This window comes from Typopeltis vanoorti, chromosome 22 (genome assembly GCF_054136105.1).
Source record: "Typopeltis vanoorti isolate ZY-2024b chromosome 22, IOZ_Tvanoo_1.0, whole genome shotgun sequence".
Classification (NCBI taxonomy): Eukaryota; Metazoa; Arthropoda; class Arachnida; order Uropygi; family Thelyphonidae; genus Typopeltis; species Typopeltis vanoorti.
Window position 1 is genome coordinate 38,140,053 of NC_143570.1, and position 20,777 is coordinate 38,160,829.

Consider the following 20,777-nt stretch of genomic DNA (forward strand, 5'->3'; position numbering starts at 1 on the left):
TAGTGTTTGAGATTTTTAATGCTCAGGATTTTGTGCACCACCATAAAGGATTCTGTTATTGACTATTGTATGTGAGGCCTCCAAATCGCTGTTGAAATAATTTTCTTATGTAATGTTTTTATTTTTGCTAGATGCTTGTTTGACGTGTTAGCGTAGACCGAGTAGCGATTCACAAAACAGTGATATAGGAAATTTTTTTATATTATATGGAATCATGTCTTTTACTTGGAAAGGTTTTGCTGCAATGATGCAGAGTTTAGTATGCAGTTATTCTATATGTTTTGTCCATTCACAGTGACAATCTAGGTAAAGGCCAAGGTATTTTGAATGTGTTGCAGGTATGATTTTGGGAGATTGGCAGCTATTTTTGTTGTTAATGTAGGGATATGTGTGAGAGTGTAGTGATAGTGGTGCGGAACGCATTATTCTCGGATTATGTATAATTAACATCTGCATATTGGTGCTATAAATGAGTTTTGGTAGAAGTAAGTTATTATTTCATTTAGGTCTTGCTTTGCAAAGAGCAGTGTCGATGTCTTTATGGAATGCTAGTAGCACGGTGTTGTCTGCATATTGATATATTTTACTTTGTGTGGCCAAGTTGTGAATGTCATTAATGTATATGTTGAACAGGGTAGGTGATAATATGGAGAATTGTAGGACTGTGTTTTATCTGTATAGCCTGGCTGTAATGTTTCTGCCTATTTTTGTGTTCTGTTTGAGAGACAGTTCCTGAACCAGGTATGCAGTGTTCCTCTTATTCCAACTGAATGTATTTGGTCAGCAGTATGCCATGTTCAAGTATATCAAAAGCTTTAGTTAAGTCAATAAGTATAAGGACAGCGAGCTTATTTTTATTGAGAGCTATGTCTATGGTGTTGGCGATATATTCTAATAAGGTGATGGTGCTTTTTGTTTTCTGGAATCCATACTGGTTTTGTGAGATAATGTTGTACTTCTGTAAATAGTTCTGTAGTGTAGTGTGTGTTATTTTTTCAAGAATTTTGAAGATGACTGGTAAGTTAACAATAATAAATTTAGTTTAATCCTTTATCCAAGTGTAAGCAAATAAAGTTTGTGCCTGAAGTATCTTCAGGACTGAGGCAACTCATGGTAAAGGTGGACGAAGCTCTCATCACTCCTTGTCTTAGTATCTCCCATAATGCAAAGCACATCTCCTTGCAGATATGCATAATGCCATGCATTAGGGAAAGGGCCACTACCCAGACCCACTGACAAGTGGTGATACCAAGGTGGAAGTAATGGAGAGGATACATTTACCTATATGAGTTGCCAAAAGGTGTCTCACCTTATTATTAAATTACTCTGGATTTAGAGAAAGATGTTGGAAGTTTTTTCCCCACTTGGATTAAACTAAATTTATTATAGTCTAACCAAGTGGGAAAAAACTTCCAACATCTTTCTCTAAATCCAGAGTAATTTAATAAGGTGAGACACCTTTTGGCAACTCATACAGGTAAATATGACCTCTCCATTGCTTCCACCACCTCTGGGTCCCACTGACGAGACCTCAATAAAGGTCGAAACTGGTTTGGGTAGTGGCCCTTCCCTTAATGCATGGCATTATGCATGTCTGTAAGGAGATATGCTTTGCATTATGGGAGATACTAAGACAAGGAGTGATGAGAGCTTGGTCCACCTTTACCACGAGTTACCTCAGTCCTGAAGATACTTCAGGTGCAAACTTACTTGGATAAAGGATTAAACTAAATTTATTATAGTCTAACCAAGTGAAAAAAAACTTCCAACAATGCCCTATTATGTTGCGAAATTGTGTGAAGATCCCTATTTGAAATTGTGGTTGTCATTTGCTAGAGATCAAGTGTCTATGTTCCAAACATACATTAGCTTAATTGCAAAAGATAATATTTCAGCTACAGAAGTAGCCATGAACACTGACAATTTAGAGTCCAGAAAAGTGAAGTGTTTGTAACTACTGATGTCAAAAAACAACTGAAAATGTCAGTAGAAATTAATGAGGCTAAGTTTTTTGAGGTAGCTGAGAATTTCTGTGAAACCAGCTTAGAATATGTCAATAAATGGAAGTGCAGTTTAGGAAATAAGAAGTTTAAGTGGATGCTACTAAGGAAGACACCTGAATGGAAAGAAATAGCTATTGGTCTGTAGTTCTGTGCACAGTTTCTTTTCGCAAAAGAAACAAAATATTGTTTCTTTTGCCATGTTTTGCAAATTGGCATAATTATTGCAGTTTTTAGTTGTGTAATAATAAAATAATAAAGAAAATAATATTTATTAATTTATTAGCTGACATTTTGCTGGTATTATATCCAGCATCTTCAAAGCACAAGAATAGTTTGCCATAATACATGGAACAAGAATTTGGTATAATAGTGGAATTAGTTTTAAAAAAAAATTGTAATGAACAACACAAGGAACTAAAGTCCTAATTGGTGCCATCTACTGTTAGACAAACAGAGAGAAAACATGTATTAATTAGATCTTAAAATGACTGTCTCCCAGATTTTTTGTAAATTGATACAGCCTTGTACATTGTTGAAGTTTGGAGTATGTTTTAAAGCTGCTGCTGACTCCAAAAACAAATCTCTTTGACTTATTACTCCTGTGTAACACTTTTGTTTTTTTCCATTTGATTCTGTATCCAAGGCATATTTTGCTAGACTTGACTTGTCAGTCTAACATATGTTCATAAGTCTGGTCTAGCAGACCATGCCTTGGATACATCACTATCCAAGACAAGTGCTGGAATCTGTGCGATTCCAGCACTATTATTTTCATAGACAATCACAAACATCCATGCCCACGGTGGGATTTTAACCCACAGCCTTTTGGCTAGAGAGTGGATACGTTGACAACTCGGCCAACCAGGCCGGCATATCATGTCATTTGCTGCAGTAAATTATGAAGACAATTTCATATGCAAATAACTTATCCAGTCTAATGTGGAATTAAAGAAGGAAATTTATTAATCATCCTTCATGAATTTTTAAATCAAAAAACTAATACATAATACTGCATTAAGTTATATTACCTTGCGAAGAGTTTTGGCAAAAGCAACTGCTTGTCTTGTTCTTTTTGAGCATTCATAAAAAAATCCCTTAAATTTTCGACACACATGAAGAATATCTTTTCTGCAAGAAAAACAAAGAAATAAATTTTCTAGGGGTTTAATGTGTGTACATTTCCATATTCAATCTTAGCAGTTTATCAAGAATAATTAGCTACAGTCATTAGTAATAACTATAGTCCTCTCTTCACAAAAGCAAATTCTTTATTCTAATAAACTATCAAAAAGCTCTAGTCAAAACTACATAGCATCAATGTCACGTGATTTAAAAGAAATTCATGACGCCAGCTTTGCACTACAAACTATTCCTTTGGTTTCCACAGGTTTGCTAATAGATGAAAAAATACACATCTCCCCAAAGAACTTAAAATCATAGTATATACTCCAATGGTACTCTTCACAGTTTTTTATTTTATTTTATTTTTTTTTTTTTTATGGTGCAGTGACTTGGGTTATTAAACAAAAAGAAGAACAAAGGCTCTAAGAGGTTTTGAAATGTTTGAAGAATATAAATAAAACGTTATGGAGATCAGGATGACTACCTACCGTATTACAATAATAACAATAATCAAAGAAAAACAGTGGTATGGACATGTACAGAATGCCTATTAAAGTTTCCTTAAATTCTCCAAAACAGCAGATACCACTGGGAAGATCTAGAAGAAAATGGATATAAAACATCAAGAGTGGTATATACTCCTATGGAAATTTAAATAACTTGGTTGCAGATAGGACTGAAAGCTATTGTTCATGGTAGCATCAACCCATCTTAGGCAGATGGAGGGGATGATGATGACAATAAAGAAATGTGGAAAAATGGTGAGTAATCATTTCTTAATTACTCTTGAAAAGGGAAAGTTTTTTCCACTTCATTATCCATTAAATTATCATAGATAGAGAAGAAATTTTATTCTTGTTTTAATCCAGTACCAAAGCACAAGCAATATTTACATGTGAAGTATCTTCAGATCGGCGATGGTAATACTTTATTACTTGTATATGGAAAATATGACTTCTGCATTGATTTATCTTCAGTATCTTGCTAGGTCTAGCTCTCACTGAGGAGACCTCAAGAAAGGTCAAAACTGCTCTGGGTAGTAATCTTCCCATAATGCATAGCAATATATATAAGTCTATTTTATATTACAGGGTACTAAAACAACTGATATGGAATCAATACCCTCTAAATACAAGTAGTCTAGTTTGTGAAGATACGTCAAGTTTAAACTTTGTTGCATATGCCTGAGTATAGGATTAAAACAAGAATATAATGGTTGATGCAGCTGATATATTTTAAGGTTAATTAATTGTGATCATTGCATACAGAAAAAAAAAAAGATAAATTAATCTCCAAAGAGTAACCTTAAAAACAAAAGATTTTAATTTTGTAAAACTAAGTGTATTACCAGAAATGAATATGAACAAAAATATAAGTAGTAATGTAAATGACATGTTTTATGTTTTCTGGGATTCCCAGAAAAAATAAAGCATATGTTATTGAGATAAAAACATACAGAATGCTAATCTGTATGACTTAAGTTGCATGCTATTAATCGCCAAGGAGTAACCTTAAAAACAAAAGATTTTAACTTGGTAAAATCTAAGTGTATTACCAGAAATGAATATGAACAAAAATATAACTAATAATGTAAATGACATGTTTTATGTTTTCTGGAATTCCCAGAAAAAATAAAGCATATGTTATTGAGATAAAAACGTATAGAATGCTAATCTCATGCAATTTCAGATTCTACCACATGCAAATATTCAGGGAGTGTCTGTGAAGTCTGGTAATAAAGGTGGGAGATGTGCTGCATGTTTTGCACTGTACTCTTATGTCAAGATGCGATGTTCAACTGAAATGACAGACTTCTAATGTGGGATGGTAGTGGGGAGTCATATCAGTGGTCTTTCTGTCCATAACATTGCTACCCATCTCAGTATACACTTGCTTATGTCATTTATAGATGGAAGGTTGATGGTGCTACCAAAGCAGGTAAACACCCTGGGAGGACACCCATTGACCAAGGTCGAGATCTGTCTCAGAATGTTTGAGCATCCTGCAAGTGATAAACAGTGTACCTTGCAGTCAACCTGGAAAATGCTGTAGGGACATCTGTTAGTACTAGAACTGTCTGCAGAGAGTTGCATGCTTTAGGTTACCATGGCAGAACTGCTGTGTTGTTCACATCAGCAGAACTCCAATCCCCTCAACAGCAAACAATGTTGGGACTAGTGTGTCTCACACTGTTCCTGAACCGTAGTCAATTGGAAAAGGGTTCTGTGCAGTGACGAATCACGCTTCCAAATATTTTACTCTGATGATTGTGCTTGGATCTAGAGATTACTCTGGGAATGGTTCTGCAGGATTGCATCATTTCAACTGTCAAGTTTGGTAGAGGCTTGGTAATGGTATGGGGTGTTTCAGTTGGATAGGGCTTGGTCCATTGGTGGATGTGCCCAAAATCATGACGTCTGATGGCTACCTGGACATCCTGGAAATTTCATGCTCCCAACACCGTGGAAGTACTTTGGCAGTGATTCTTGCATGCATGCATGACAATGCTCCATGCCATACTGCACTGCATGTCTGAGATTGGTTTCGACGAAACAATGAAGTGTTGGGCTAACCAGCTCAGAGTCCAGACTTCAATCCTATCCAACATCTTTGGGATGAATTAGAATGTCGAATTTGCTTCAAACCACAGCAGCTGTCATCAGTAATGGGGTTGTTTTGTGCAAGGAAAGGAAGAATATTTCTGTTGCAACTTATCACAAATTGGTTGAAAGCAAGCCCTGAAGGGTAGTTACTGTCATGCAGGCCAAAGATGGTCCAACTCAGTACTAGAAATGTAATTAAAACACATTATTTTGACCACAACTAGGTGTCCAAATACTTTTGTAAATATAGCATTTATTGCTTATACTTATATTGAAAATCTGTCAATTACCTACAAGAAGATGATAATGATGTTAAATCAAGTATAAGGCAGTCATTATGGCAAAACTATGGTGATTGTAACTAGTAGAGTAATAGTAGTCTAGAATTTTGGTATAACGAATGCTGATACCAAGTAACAATGAAAGAAAATGCAAGGCAGGATTGTACTACTGATATTGATATTTGCAATCTAAACCATAATATTCTCAATACTGAACCTACAAAACAATACATTTTAGCTACAATTTTTAGTGAATATGAGAAATAAGTGAAGCTAATTCAGTAAAAAGTCTGTTGAATAATTTTATAAGAAACAAAACGAAAATTAGCTAACCTTCAAAAATTTAAGATATTAGAAAATAACGACAATAATATTCAAAAATGTGTGTATAGAGTCAATCTAAGATCTACGGTTGCTTGATGAGATTTAAGAGATGAATAATAATCAAAACAAATGTTTGAAGAAAAAAGACCAAGTTATGGCTGCAATGATTCAGTTGGGAGTGCTTCGGCAGATCAAAATTATTATTAACATCTGACCTTCGAGTCAGAGACTCATTGTGGGAGGTACACACTATTGCACACAATGCTCATCCAACCATGCTTTAAACTGATTCAATGCATCTACACCCACAACACACTCATGCAATACATTCTACTCATCAACCACTCTCCATGCAAAGAACCTACTCCTCTGCTCACATCCTCATTATGCAGTTTCCAGAAATGGCCTCTTGTTCTATCCCCCCTTTCATTCTATGAAGAATCTCTTCCATGTCAACCCAAAAACAATCCTTACTAGCTTATATGTCTCAATAATATAATCCCCCCCCCCCCCTTTCTTCTGTTCACAAGGCTCTGCAACTTACAAAATCTTAGAATCAGTTCATCAAATCAGAGACCTCATAACTTCAGACCAATTTTGAAGCAGCTGAAGTTACAATGATGGGAGTGTAATATTGCTTTGGACATAACATCAGAAAATGATGAATGAATGAACATTATGTGTCAACTGCATAATTATGAGTTATTATTACAATGCTTCAAGAAGAAGTAGATTGATAACTTCTTGCATAGTTACATGATAAGCATTCATTATTAAAAATTATGGAAATAACTATCAGGTTATAGTAAAACCTCAGTATAATATAATCACCTGCTTTTTGACCTATATATCAAAGTCATCATCTGGAGATCTACACAGTATAGTATACTAAAGTCACACTAATTTGGTGAACCATTAATTACTAGTCTGACCTCTGGTGAGAAAAAAAAAACTCACTACATCAAAGCTCGAGTTCTGTTATCTGTTTGATTACAAAACAGATATATTAAGCTTACCATTACTGTTTAAATTAGGATGGTTGATCAAAAATTCAGAAGTTTCATTGAATTTGCATTCATACCAGGTTTTTGTATGATGCAAAGAACAGGTACCTTTTCAATCAATTTGGTGTAGGGCACTAAGAACATGATCTGAGAGGCCTGCTTTATTAAAATTGCTAAATCTGATATGTTATTTGTGGTTTTTTTTTTTTTTTTTTTTTTTTTTTTTTTTTTTTTTTTTATGAATTGGAATTGTGCATCCAGTTTTACAATATAAGTTAGAGGTGCAATGGATTTGGTGTACCCTAGAGCAGGCTAAGAGGGGGGGGGGGGGGGAGTTCCTTCGAGGAGTTGAATATATTTTTTCTAAATTTTATACGTGTAGTTTAAAAGTAGTATTAAGATTGTAATGGTGCAGAATTCTATTTATTTTATTTGATAACCCTTTAATGTTTGGGACAGTTATGGTTTTACTGTAATCTATATTACAGTAGACGCCACTTATTGTGATCACTTTGGGATCACTTTTCGATAACACTAACCGCCTGATAACATTAAGCAAAGGATATAAAAATTTGCATCATTTATTTCAATTTATTGTTATGAATATTATTTAATTTAATCTATTATTATAAACAACTTTTTAAATAACCAACAACATAAAATTTATTTTAAAAACTCGTCTAGTGTTGTCTTTGAATATAATAGTTAATGAATAACTTGCTCATACTCATAATGCCTTTCGAAGTTAGTCGCTCTATGTTGCACACCGCGACGAAATATTCGTAGAGCTTCTTGCATCTGGACATTAGTTGGAGGAGCTTCTAAAATCTAAAATTTGTTCTTCTATACTTGTGTTAGGATCACTTTCTTCTATTAGTTTAAAGTTCTCATCAGAAGCAGCTTGACATATTTCCAACACTGTCAATGTAGCCACCACTTCAACGTTGTTATCAATATCCAACCAATTTTCAAATTCTTCTTTTGACATACCGTCTGGGGTTTTATCAAAAATTTCATTTGTAAGATATTCAAATTCTTCGCAAGAAGGAGTTTCAGAGTTCGTCTTACAAACCCCACCTTTTTGGAAGAAGTTTTCAATAGTCCTCTCTGAGACATGACAATGCTATCAAATGCGATGTATCAAGAAGGGAAATCTTTTTTTTTTTTTTTTGCAATTGCACTTGCATCAGATTGGTCTTTTATATAATCAAGTGCAGCTGTAATTCTCGTACGAACTTCCCTGTGATAAGAAGCTTTAAAAGCTTGTATGATGCCTTGGTCACATGGTTAAATTAACAACGTAGTGTTCGAAGGTAAGAAAATTACTTTGATGTTCTTTAACAATAAATTGTTTGTGTGTGTGTGCAATGCCGTTGTCTAATAACAAGACAATTTTTTGCTTTAATTTAAGATCCCACTTAACTAACCAATTGTTGAAAATGTCATTAGTCATCCAAGCATTTGCACTAGAACAGTAGTCAACAGGCAAACTTTTGCCACCTTTAAAACAACGAGGATTTTTTACTTTTTCCAATCACTAGGAGCTCTTGTTTCTTACCTTTCATATTAGCACAACAAAAAAACTGTCAATTGTTCTTTTGAAGATTTAAATCCTTTAGTACTTTCATTTTTAAACAAATAAGTATACTCAGGCATTGCACGAAAATAGAGTCCTGTTTTGTCTGCATTGTAAATATTCTTGGGAGAATATTCAAGCAATAATTTTTGGCCACTCGGTCTTAATCTACACATAAGCTGATAAAAAATCAGCATTTTTTTTTTTTTGACGTGAATACGCTTGTACACAATATTCTCTCGCCTTTTCCACCTATTAAATCATCCATCAGTTGCAGTGAAATTTTCATTGCCCATTGTTTTTGCAAGTTCTGCTTTTTGATGCAACAAAGGACCATTAATCGAAGCATTCTTCTTCACAAACATTACTAAACCAAATTTTTAATGTTGATTTAACTTGAATAACATTACCAAATAAGCTCTCTTCCCATCCATGTTCTCATTAGTAAGAGCTGAAGTTTCAATGTTTGATCGATTTTTTAAGATCTTACACAAGAATGGCTGTGAAATTTTTTAAATGAAATTTTTCACTACGCTGACTCATTTTGGACAACTTATCATAGTACTCCAAAATTCTTTGCTTTTCTTGAAAAGTTAAATCTTTACATTTTTTACTTCCTTTTGCCATAATGCTAAGGGTTGTTTTAATGAGCACTTAAAGTCAAATTCACTTACTGAAAGAGAGCACAAAAACATACTCAAAAAATCACAATTAGACTGTATTTACCCCCCACCCTTGCATTTCCCTGGAAGATTTAAGATCATGAGAAAGATTAAAGATTACCCACCTGCATTTGCCTGAAAGATAGAAGATTTACAGACGAATAAGATTAAAAGAAAATTTCGACAAATGTTCTTTGTCAAATTTTCTCCTGATTAACCCTCATTTCTTAGAATTTTGAGATGCAAAAGGTTAAACATTGGAGGATTTTGATAACAATAACTGGAACTCTGATTACAATTGCTGATTGATGATAATATCCGTAATCACAATAAGCAGATTCTATTGTATTTGAAGTTTTTGAAGAAATTTTATAAAGAATTTTATTGATGCTATTTTTTTGCTGTAGCCATTGTTTATATATAAATAAATGCTAAAATTTGTAGTTCTTGTTGAAGAGCTTGTTAATTAGAGTGAGTTGTTATAGCTCTGTTTTTTTTTTTTTGGGGGGGGGGGGTGTTAATAACTCCAAGATTTTGTGAAAGGCAGTGGTAAGAGGTAGTATGTATATACTGGCTGGTTTATTGTGTAGGCTAGTGGTAGACAGTGAAGGACAGAATACCTGATGAAAATGTGTGACTAGTGTATCCAGGAAAGGAAGTGAATTTTGACTTTTGATTTCAATGGGGAAATTGTATGTGCTCATTTTATTTGTTCAGGTGGCTAAAGGTGTTTCCAGAGTGGTGGCCATGTGGCCAGATAACAAAAACATTGTCAACATATCTAAGCCAAACTGCAGTTTTTTAAGTAAAGGAATCTAAGGTACATTGTTGAAAAGCTTCCACATAGAAGTTAGCAGTGAGGGAGGGGAATAGAGGCGAGCCCATCTGCACCTTCTTTTTGTAGGTAAAAATTATTTTGCCACATGAAGTAAACAGAAAGTAGTGCATGGGCAAAGAGAGCCTATAATATTGGGAAATTTGTTCTGTAAGTTAGCTTTGTGTACTTGCTTCAGTAGTCTGTGTGACCCAGTTGGACAACTTGCAAATCTCTATTCTTATCTAATGCCTTGCTTATGCTGACATCCTTGCACTTGTTTAATAAGTCCGAACTAGATGAACACAGTCAACGATTTTCATGATAATGTACATTCCTCTCATTAACACAATTACATAAGATAGTTGATCTTTTGCACATATTATGACCATTTCTCTCACCACAATCTAGTTTCCCCTGACTCTCTGTATTAGGTCTCATACCAATAATTTTTCCAAACTTCTGATACCAAATGCATTCAATGCATTAGGCCATCTCTCTTATACAAATCCATTCTTCCCTCATACTCGCTTCACACAAATACTTGTAACCATTCTTTCTACACAGCATATGCATTGAATTGTTTGCCATTATAGCGTTTAATTCATTTCTATCATATCTCAGTGATATACTAACCATTTTCTCACCCTTCACTCTCACTTCTTCCAACAATCCTTTCATATCCTCTCATAATGCATTTATCACCAGACAAATCATTTGCTCATACCAAAATTACAATCTCTTACTTCTATACTTTTCAATTACAATCATTAAATAATGAATTTAGCACCTGGAAACCTAGGAGTGATCACACTGTCATCAACTGCATGCTTTATGATCAATTTTACCATTTTACTTACCTGATTATTTTTAAGTGAAATCTTATCTGAGTCAATGCTTTTTTGTTTCTTCTTTTGCTGCTTATCCTTCTTTTCTTACCAATATTTCTCTAATCTCTTTCAACTTATTCCAATTCCCTTGTCATTCATCTAATGATTTGCTTTAGTCTAGATATTTTGAAAGTTAATTCATACTCAATATCCTCATCATCTTCCAAAACAGAATGATTACTCACTGGAGCAACCCACCTTGTTAACAATTTCATTAGCATTCCTCTTTGCTGCTGCTCTAGTGTTCTTGCAAGATTCTAGTAAGGTACCATTTTTGATACATTTTAGATTGGTGATGCTGATTCTAAAAATAGTCTCTATAGCAATTTGTATACAGCAGAGTTTTCTTCAATTTGACCTTTTTAATTGCAATTATACTTTTTAATCACTTGCCAGTATTATTTCCATCTCTTTTGCACTAATGCATCTTTATCCAGAGAAGCCTGGTAAATATAGATCCTTTGATTTCTTTTTTTTTCTTCCTTTCCCCAATCTGGCTTTTGATAAGAAAAATGGCAGAAGAGTTATTTTCCTGAAAATCTGTAATCCAGAGTTAATTCCTCTTTAGAGTCACCTTTTTTTTTATACTCTCTTAATATTCCACTTGTACCCAACAGGTTCACAACTCATGAAAGGCTAAACTTACTGAAAATCTATAGAAAACATTACTTTTCAAGCCATTTCAGCCTCAAATAAATAACAATTTCATTCTAGTAAGAATATACAACTTAGACAAAAACATTCATATCACACCAGATTATATATGAATTTTTTAAGTCATATAAGATCTCCAATAAGTAGGAACACGTCCACACATTGGACTATCATCTCTCATCAAAAATAAACATACATTATGCAGTAGAATTTGTGCATTTCATAGCACGTTTTTGGCCACCCTTCCTTTCTTCCCAGTTTTGTTTACACATTACACATCATTTTGTTTAGTATTTTCTTAAAAGACATACAATATGGGAATTTTATCACCCCAATATCATCTTTAATACTCTCCATCTCCACTGAATATTCATCACCTCGGAAACCAGGATACTAGATATGCACACAACGGTAGATGAGGTCATATTAAAGCCTTGTAAAGAGGCAAAACAGTTTATTTTTAAATGTCAATGTTCATATTTCAGCACTGCAATTATCTTCCGAGTTATATTAACAATTTTTGCTATATGGCCCGTGAACTTCAACATTCAACTGACAACTATTTTCATATGACCACAATTCCAGCTTATCCAAATCATTCTGCAAGTAGTACTGCTTGACAGTTGCATTTCTGATTACCCTGCTTATCTTTGCATTCATCAGCAAACAGATGCTCCTGTTAAATCCATACCAATATTTCTCAAACATGTTATAAAATTTCCATTTCAAGGCCATTATTGAACTTATCCCAATATCTGCCGATGCAAATTAATTCTATTACAATGAATATAGCTAAACCTAATTTACCACAAGCCCACAGCTTTTCAAAGATAGAGCATAACATTGTTAACATTATTATAGTCTAATTAACCTTAATTAACCATTAGTGTGACTTCATTTGTTCCAAAAAATTCTTGTGAGAACAAAGAGAAGGAATTAATTACAGTTGACTCATTATAGCAACACTGATTTAACAAAAACTCTCCTGATAAACTACTGAAAAGTCCAAACCACATCCTCAAGGTATAATGCTATTCTTAAAGCAATTCATTAGAGCAAACTACTCACTATAACTAACTGTTCCTGTGATCCATACCAGTTTGCAATAATGAGAGCCAACTGCATCATTTCCTGTTGAAAGTTTATTTTTCACATGGTTAGACTATAATAAATTTAGTTTAATCCTTTATCCGAGTGTGAGCAAACGAAGTTTGCACCTGAAAATATCTTCAGGACTGAATATGGTGTTGTACTACCTTACTGGGGTAAGGAAGTACAACACCGGGCAACTTGTAGCAAAGGTGGACCAAGCCGACATCACTCCTATCCCAGTATCTCCCATAATGCAAAACACATCTCCTTCCGGAAATGTATCATTTTATGCATTAAGGGATTGGTCACTACCCAGACTAGTTTCGACCTTTATTGAGGTCTCTTCAGTGGGAGCCAGGCCCAGTGGTGGAGATATCAGGCAGAAGCACTAGCGAGGCCATCTTTACCTATAGGAGTTACCAAAAGGTGTACCACCTTTTTTATTAAATTACTCTGGATTTAGAGAAAGATGTTGAAAAGATTATTTTTTACTTGGTTAGACTATAATAAATTTAGTTTAATCCTTTATCCAAGTGTGAGCAAACAAAGTTTGCACCTGAAAATATCTTCAGGACTGAATATAGTGTTGTACTACCTTACTGGGGTAAGGTAGTACAACACCAGGCAACTTGTAGCAAAGGTGGACCAAGCCAACAGGACTGAATATGGTGTTGTACTACCTTACTGGGGTAAGGAAGTACAACACCGGGCAACTTGTAGCAAAGGTGGACCAAGCCGACATCACTCCTATCCCAGTATCTCCCATAATGCAAAACACATCTCCTTCCGGAAATGTATAGGAGTGATCCTATCCCAGTATCAGCCAATCCCTTAATGCATAACATTATACATATCCGCAAGGAGATGTGTTTTGCATTATGGGAGATACTGGGATAGCAGTGATGTTGGCTTGGTCCACCTTTGCTACTCGTTGCCCGGTGTTGTACTACCTTACCCCAGTAAGGTAGTACAACACCATATTCAGTGCTGAAGATATTTTCAGGTGCAAACTTTGTTTGCTCACACTTGGATAAAGGATTAAACTAAATTTATTATGCATCATTTCCTGATACGTTACCTCAAGGGATATGTTTGAGTGAATAATATTCCAATACATATTCTTATTGGTTTCTTACTGGTTTTCTATCAACAATTGTGGAAACCTCTCTACTGAAAGAAAATGATCAACTCTTATTTCTATTTTATAAGATACTGCTAACTACATCACCATATTTAGTTATTAGTTTTGCTGTGTCTTCTCCCTGCTAACTGATATAACCTTAGCGTATGAGATCATATCAACTACTTCAGCTGCCTTTCACTTCAGATTTCTCTTCAGACATCTGAAATATCATGGTCTAAAATTTTTAGAACACCTACCTATTTTTCATTAATTTTAAGGTCCTCTCCTCCATTTCTAAGGAGGAAATTTTGAAGGAAATTAAGTGACAAATAAGAAAATACATGTGCACTGGGCTACACTGAAATTCAAACTGAAAATATGTGTGTGTGTTATCAGTTGTTCTATAGTACTTTATTTCAAGAATCAATTCAAATCAATGCTTACATGGATTCTAAAATTACAGATTGAAAACTGGAAGGAATTCATCATGATATTATGTACAACACAAACAATATACCTGGATGCAGATGACAGTTCCTCATTATTGCTGCTTTTCTGGCAAAAACACCTTATGCATTCTTTAATACCAACATCCAAGAATTCTCTAATTGACAGCAAAAGGTTACGGGCCATACCACTAGAAAAAGCATTTAGATAAAATAATGCACACAATCTAAAATGTATCTAGAAATTATTACTATTTAATGCAGTCTGAATTAAATTCTACACTTAGAAGGAATTTGAAATGTTTGCTTAAAATATCATGAAAAAAATAACATCAAAGTATCTGTTATTATAAGCATTTTGTGATATTTTAACAAAAGCAGTTTATGCTTGTGTTAGAGCCTCTGACCTTTAAATATTTGATACAATAATAAATAAAAGAAATGAAAGTTTCAAAGAATTAAAATTAACAATGCCCATGGGCAAGCAAAACCCGCATTCATTTTTCAAGTACTGCTATGCTTGAATCCCAGAAAGGATATGCAATTAAGTAACCATAATTTAAATTTGTTTTATTACTACCTCACAATAAAATATCCTTAATAGTTATAAAAGTGTACATATCTATAAAAAGACACCTTATATGATTGAATTCTTGAATTATGTTGAATTTAGCACTTAAAACATTAAAATTACATCAAGCATTTAAGAATGTTTTAAGAAAAAGCTAAGAATGGTTTTACTCTGACTTTGAAGATTTTGGTGGATGGAAAAACTTTATAAAACAAGTGTCATTTATGGTTATAAAAGTCTCTTAAAATTGCAAGCCTTGAGACTTCATATAATTGATATCATGTGTTCATATTTTAGTAATATATCTCTGGCAGAGAGCCTCCATAGTTCAGTAGTTATAGATGAACCCTTCAGTCAGAAAGACCTGAGTTTGATTTCTCTCAATGATGTGAGGAATTTTTATCTGGTCTTTTTTGACTAAATACGAGTTAGCCGGTCTCTACAGAGGTAGAGGATTTTTTTCAGCCAGAAACTAGGGTTTTTTTGTCCCTCAGAACAGGCAAACTAGCCCTGTGAACACAGGCATCTATAGACATAGGACACTCTTGGAATAAGGATTGACTGACCTATTCTGTGGGATTTTTGGTTTCAAATGCCTGAACAGTGAAGTGTGGGTCTATGCATGAGCATAAATCAAAAAGATCTCTGATGGATGTCTTTTGTTCAACTTTTCCATTCCAACCAGAAATCATATGTTCACTCTGGACATAATATGTCACTCCTTGATATAAGTATATTTTGAAATTAAAAAAATGCTATTTTGATATCCTATAAGAGATTAAGGTTTAATAGGTGTTACTATAATGGGATGTTGGCGGGAAACATCTTTCCTATTCATTTGTAGAGTATATAACAACTACAAGAGTATATAACAACTAATTAAGGTTTAATAGGTGGCCTAATAGTTGGAAGTACACTTTTGAAGTATCAAAATGATGATGCTATACATGGAAATCACCAGGAGATGTTGCATGATACCAAGATGATTACATACCAGTTAAAGAAGAGATACAAAAACCAACTCAAGTAATGCTACAGCTACCTAGAAGCTGACAAAGAGAGTGACAACTTATTTGTTATTGCAAAATGTAAAATTAAACCTAAGGAAATACATAGAATAAAGAAGTGAAAATGGAATATTGAACTACTGAAGACCTCAGATATAAAAAATGAATTCAAATAATTGAGAAGAACAGTGAAAAAAAAAAAAAGAAGAAGACTGCACAGTCAAAGGAAATAACTATGATCAGCAAACAAAGTGTTAGGATTTACAAAAATACAACTGCAGAAGCCTTGAATTACAAATGAGATACTTAAGTTAATAGAAGAATGAAATAAAGCAAGGAACAGTATGAAAGACTAAGGAACAAGATTAAAGATGACTGCAAAAAAGCAGAGGAGAACTGGATAGGAGAAATGTGTAAAGTTGAATATTAATTAAAAACAGGAGCTGACAAGGAACAGATGAAATACCTTCTGTGATTCTAAAAAATCTGGTAGATGCAACAAGAATAAATGCTGTAGACACTTGTAATTCCCCCTCCCCATCCAAAAAAAAGTAAAGTTGTATGGGACAAAAAAGGAAAATTACTTACTGCTAATAAAGAGATAGCAGAGAGAGAGATGGAAGGAATATCTCAAATATTCATATAGTGAAGAAAATATGAATAGTATCATTAAGCATGAGCTGCAGACAAAATAAATAAATAACATTGTAGAGGGTATATAAGGAGAAAGGGGACCAGCAAGCTCATGAACAGTACAAGGGTAAGGCAAGAAAGGTGACCAGTATGGTAAGGAAAGCAAAATCAGATTATGAGAAGTAACTAGCAGCAGACCAAAGGGAGTCCCGAAGAGGTTTTTTTTTTCCCCGTTATGTAGCAAGCAAGCAGAAGAGTGACTATTGGAGGATAATCTTAATGAGTGATGGTGACAAGGTGACATGCAGATAAAATAGTTTATTTGTTGAGTGACCACTTTGCAATATATCACAGGTTACTGCTGTGGGAACAGATGCTTTTGAAGAATACACTAACAAGTAGAGAGAAGGAAGTTGTTATTCCACTTTATAAGGCTTGGATACATCCACTGGATTACTGTGCTCAGGTCTGGTCACCTGGGTTTCTTGGGGATGAGTAGTGGAGAGGATCCAGAGCATTCCACAGACCACTCATCAAGATGGTGAGTGGTCTGTGGGTTGCAGAAGTCAGCTGATAAGTGAAAAAGAGGGGCTATAATAGAAACATTTAACAGGTTTCTTAACAGGTTTTATAGGATTAATGCATGAGAAATGTTTCAGCAGTTGGCTAGAGGAGGTGCAGAACAAGGGAAACAAAATTCCTATGCCAGCATAGGAATGCTGGCCTGGAATATACGGGGATGAAAAGGCTAGGAATAAAATGGATGAATGAAGAGATTAAGCGCAAACTATTGAAGAAGGCCTTGTGGAGGCAACAAAGATGAATGTTTATAATAATCAGTTGCATCAGTGGCGAAGGAGTACAAGGAACAGGCTAGGAAGGTGACTCAGTTGGCAAAGAGTAAAAGTGCAGTATGAGAAGAAATTAGCCAATCAAGGTAAGAAAAATCTTAATGAGTTCAATATGGAGTGGCAGGTAGAAGAAAAAATTACTATGGGAGAATGATGCTAGTTGATGACACTGGTAACTGATGCAAAAGAGATATAGCTGAACTATTCAACGAGCAGCTTATTGGTGTACTTCATCCTTGTAAAGGCAACATCATGAGAAGCTGGAGTGTAGAGAGAATGGTGAAGGAGAGACTATTGGTGAGTGAACAGGGAGGTATAAGAAATAGTAATAAACTTGATGTTAATAAGCCAATAGAACTTGACAATATATTGTTGTGTCTTGAAGAAATGCCCTAGGGAATTAACAGCATCTTTGGCACACCTATTAAACATGCATCTTGCAACAGGACAAGTCCCTTCCATTCCTTTAGGATATCATGGAAAAATTGTTACACTTCATAAGTGGGAAAGGAGGGAGGAGTAAGACCGAGGCTACAAATTATAGGCCAATCTGTGTGTCTGGAGTTGTTGTCAAGCTGCTAGAGAAGATGGTGAGGACTAGCATTCCGAAAAGGATTGATTATAGCAGTATTTTTTTATGATAGTCAGCATGGATTTGTTAGGGGGGGGGAGGTCATGCTTTAGCAATGTATTTATTTTTTTAATATTACATGATCAAAATTTAAGAGTAATGATTCTATTCAAAATCAATTTAAAATTGGGTATACTATATCCCACTTCACCTTTCCATCATGTAAAAATCCTTTTACAACATAAAATTTTTATTATTTCTTTGTACGATGAACCTATGTATCTCAGTGGAGGTGGCATCTGCACTCCTCAGTACTAGATCGCCTGAAGAATGACCTAGGCTCAATTCTAGTCACCGACTAGAGGAACTGTTTCTAAGCTGTTCTTTGACTGGCTCCCAAGTTAGTCATTCAATGACACCAGCAAGCAGGGCTTTTCTCCCAAAAACTGTTTTTCTGTCCTGTAAATTTAACAAATTTGACCATAGAACCCTCACTATTTCAGACATTAAAAATATTGTGTTAGGGACCAACAAGATGACAGTACATATTAGCTGTCTCTTCACTGGAAGCCACTTAAAATTAGTGATAATCTTCAGCCAGCTATCTCTGAATGGCTACCAGCAGAGATTGAACTGTCAATTCAGTCTCCTAAACTTAGAGCAAAACTGACCTTGCCTACTCCCTATAAGGGAATAAAAGGTGTTAGCTGATTTTTTTTAAACAAAAAAATTCTTAGAGTCACACAAAAAAAAAGTAATATCTGAACTTGTCAACTTGGTATCCAATGTGCCATTGCTCAATACTAAATTTAGTCATTCACAATATATTTTTTTTACTGGATAACAGCTATTATCAAGTAAAAGATTTATAACATCAATATACTGATTTTGTTTAATTATCCACCAAATTATAAAGCAGGCCAAAGCTCTAAATTTTTCTACCAAAATCGTTTTGCTGCAACAGCTTCTCCTCCTGGAATATGAGGTCCTGTTGCTCTCACAAATGCCCATTCTTCTTCCAGATAAATTTTCTGACGAAGGGTCACCTGTGAGACTTTCTGCATCATTAGAATTCTTCTTTCCAAATAACTTAAGTATACCTACAAAATAAAAAAATTAAAATATATTTTAATTTTACAGATATTAAAATTATATGTATCATTAGAAATATATATTTTTGACCAACTTTCATTCATTTCATCTCCTAATGAGTATTATATATTTTCAACTTACCTCCTTCCTGTTTTATACTTCTGCATAGCCCATGAAGGCTTCTGAAACCTGAACCAATGGAACAGGGTGATTAATCCTTATTCCTGAAGTATCATCAAATTCCTTACATGCACCCTCAAGGGGTGTACAGGATATTATGACAGTACTACATGAAGACCTTACATCATTACTAACTTCCTATCAACAATTTCTCTCCAAATCAATGTTACCTGTCAAGAGACTCCAACATTATCAGAGCTTACATTTTTGTCTTCTAAGGCACTTTTTATTATATCAATCCACCTACATCCTGGTCTTCCTCATGCCAACCTGGCAGAGAACACTTGTTTTGATAATCTTTCCTCTCCCATTCTGTTTAAGTGATCATACCACTTGAAATTAGATCTGTTAACAATGTCAAGTTCTTTCCTAATATCCTCATTTTTAATACGATATTGCCATTGATGCCATTTGTTCACGCCCCTGATCTTTCTCACAACTCTCATATCTGTAGTCTCCAGTCTTTGGTCAAGTGTTTTATTTCTAACCCATATCTCAGACCCATAAGTTAAAATTGGTTTGAACACACTTGTATACAGTTAATTTAGTGTTTTGACTAATTTCTCTCTTATCCCATATAAATTTATTCACTTAACTTTCTACCATACTGACTTTATTGATTCTGTTGTCCATTTCTATATTTAATTTACCGTATTCGCTAAAAATTGTGCCTAAGTAGCCGAAATGTTTTACTTGTTCTATAGGTTCTCCATTCGCAATGCATTTGATATTTTTGTGCCTATTTTCATTGTTTTTGTCTTGTTATTGCTGATTTCCAAACCAAATTTATTACAACAGTTATTCAATTTAGTCGAGGAATCTTGCAGACATGTATTAGATTTATTTAAAAGTATAACATCATCTTCATGAAGTAAAGAGCTGAGATTAACATTTTCAATTTTTATATCAGGTTTAATACTGCTTTCCTTCATAATGTGATCCATATAGATAATGAATAACAGAAGGGATAATGTACTTCCTTGTCTTCAAACCATCTTCCTGTACTTCCTTCAATTCTAACTGCTGATTTACAACTAAAATAAAGACGAAGTATTACTTGATGTGTTTAGTGTTTTTTTTTTTTATCCACTGTGCTGTCACTGCCCCATTGACATCATATAACTGTAGCATTTTGAACAGCTTTTTTCTTGGTACCTCATCATATGCCTTTTGCAGGTCTACAAAACTTAAATACAGATCTTTGCTATATTCCCATGATTTCTCAACAATTTGTTGTAAAGTGAAGATCTGATCCTGACCACCTCCATTTGGCCTGAA

The 20,777-nt window shown here is 34.3% G+C and overlaps 1 protein-coding gene across 1 annotated transcript in view; it reads right to left on the reverse strand.

Moving 5' to 3' along the window:
- The window catches only part of LOC150094331 (mitogen-activated protein kinase kinase kinase 4-like), a 172,769-nt gene that overhangs the window by 74,921 nt on the left and 77,071 nt on the right, over nt 1-20,777 (reverse strand). Inside the window, exons 7-9 of the mRNA XM_090412440.1 lie at nt 19,170-19,327; nt 14,666-14,785; nt 3,032-3,131 (exon numbers count right to left, since the gene is read on the reverse strand). Coding sequence (XP_090268566.1) covers nt 3,032-3,131; nt 14,666-14,785; nt 19,170-19,327 — 378 coding nt within the window. The remainder of the gene's footprint in view (nt 1-3,031; nt 3,132-14,665; nt 14,786-19,169; nt 19,328-20,777) is intronic.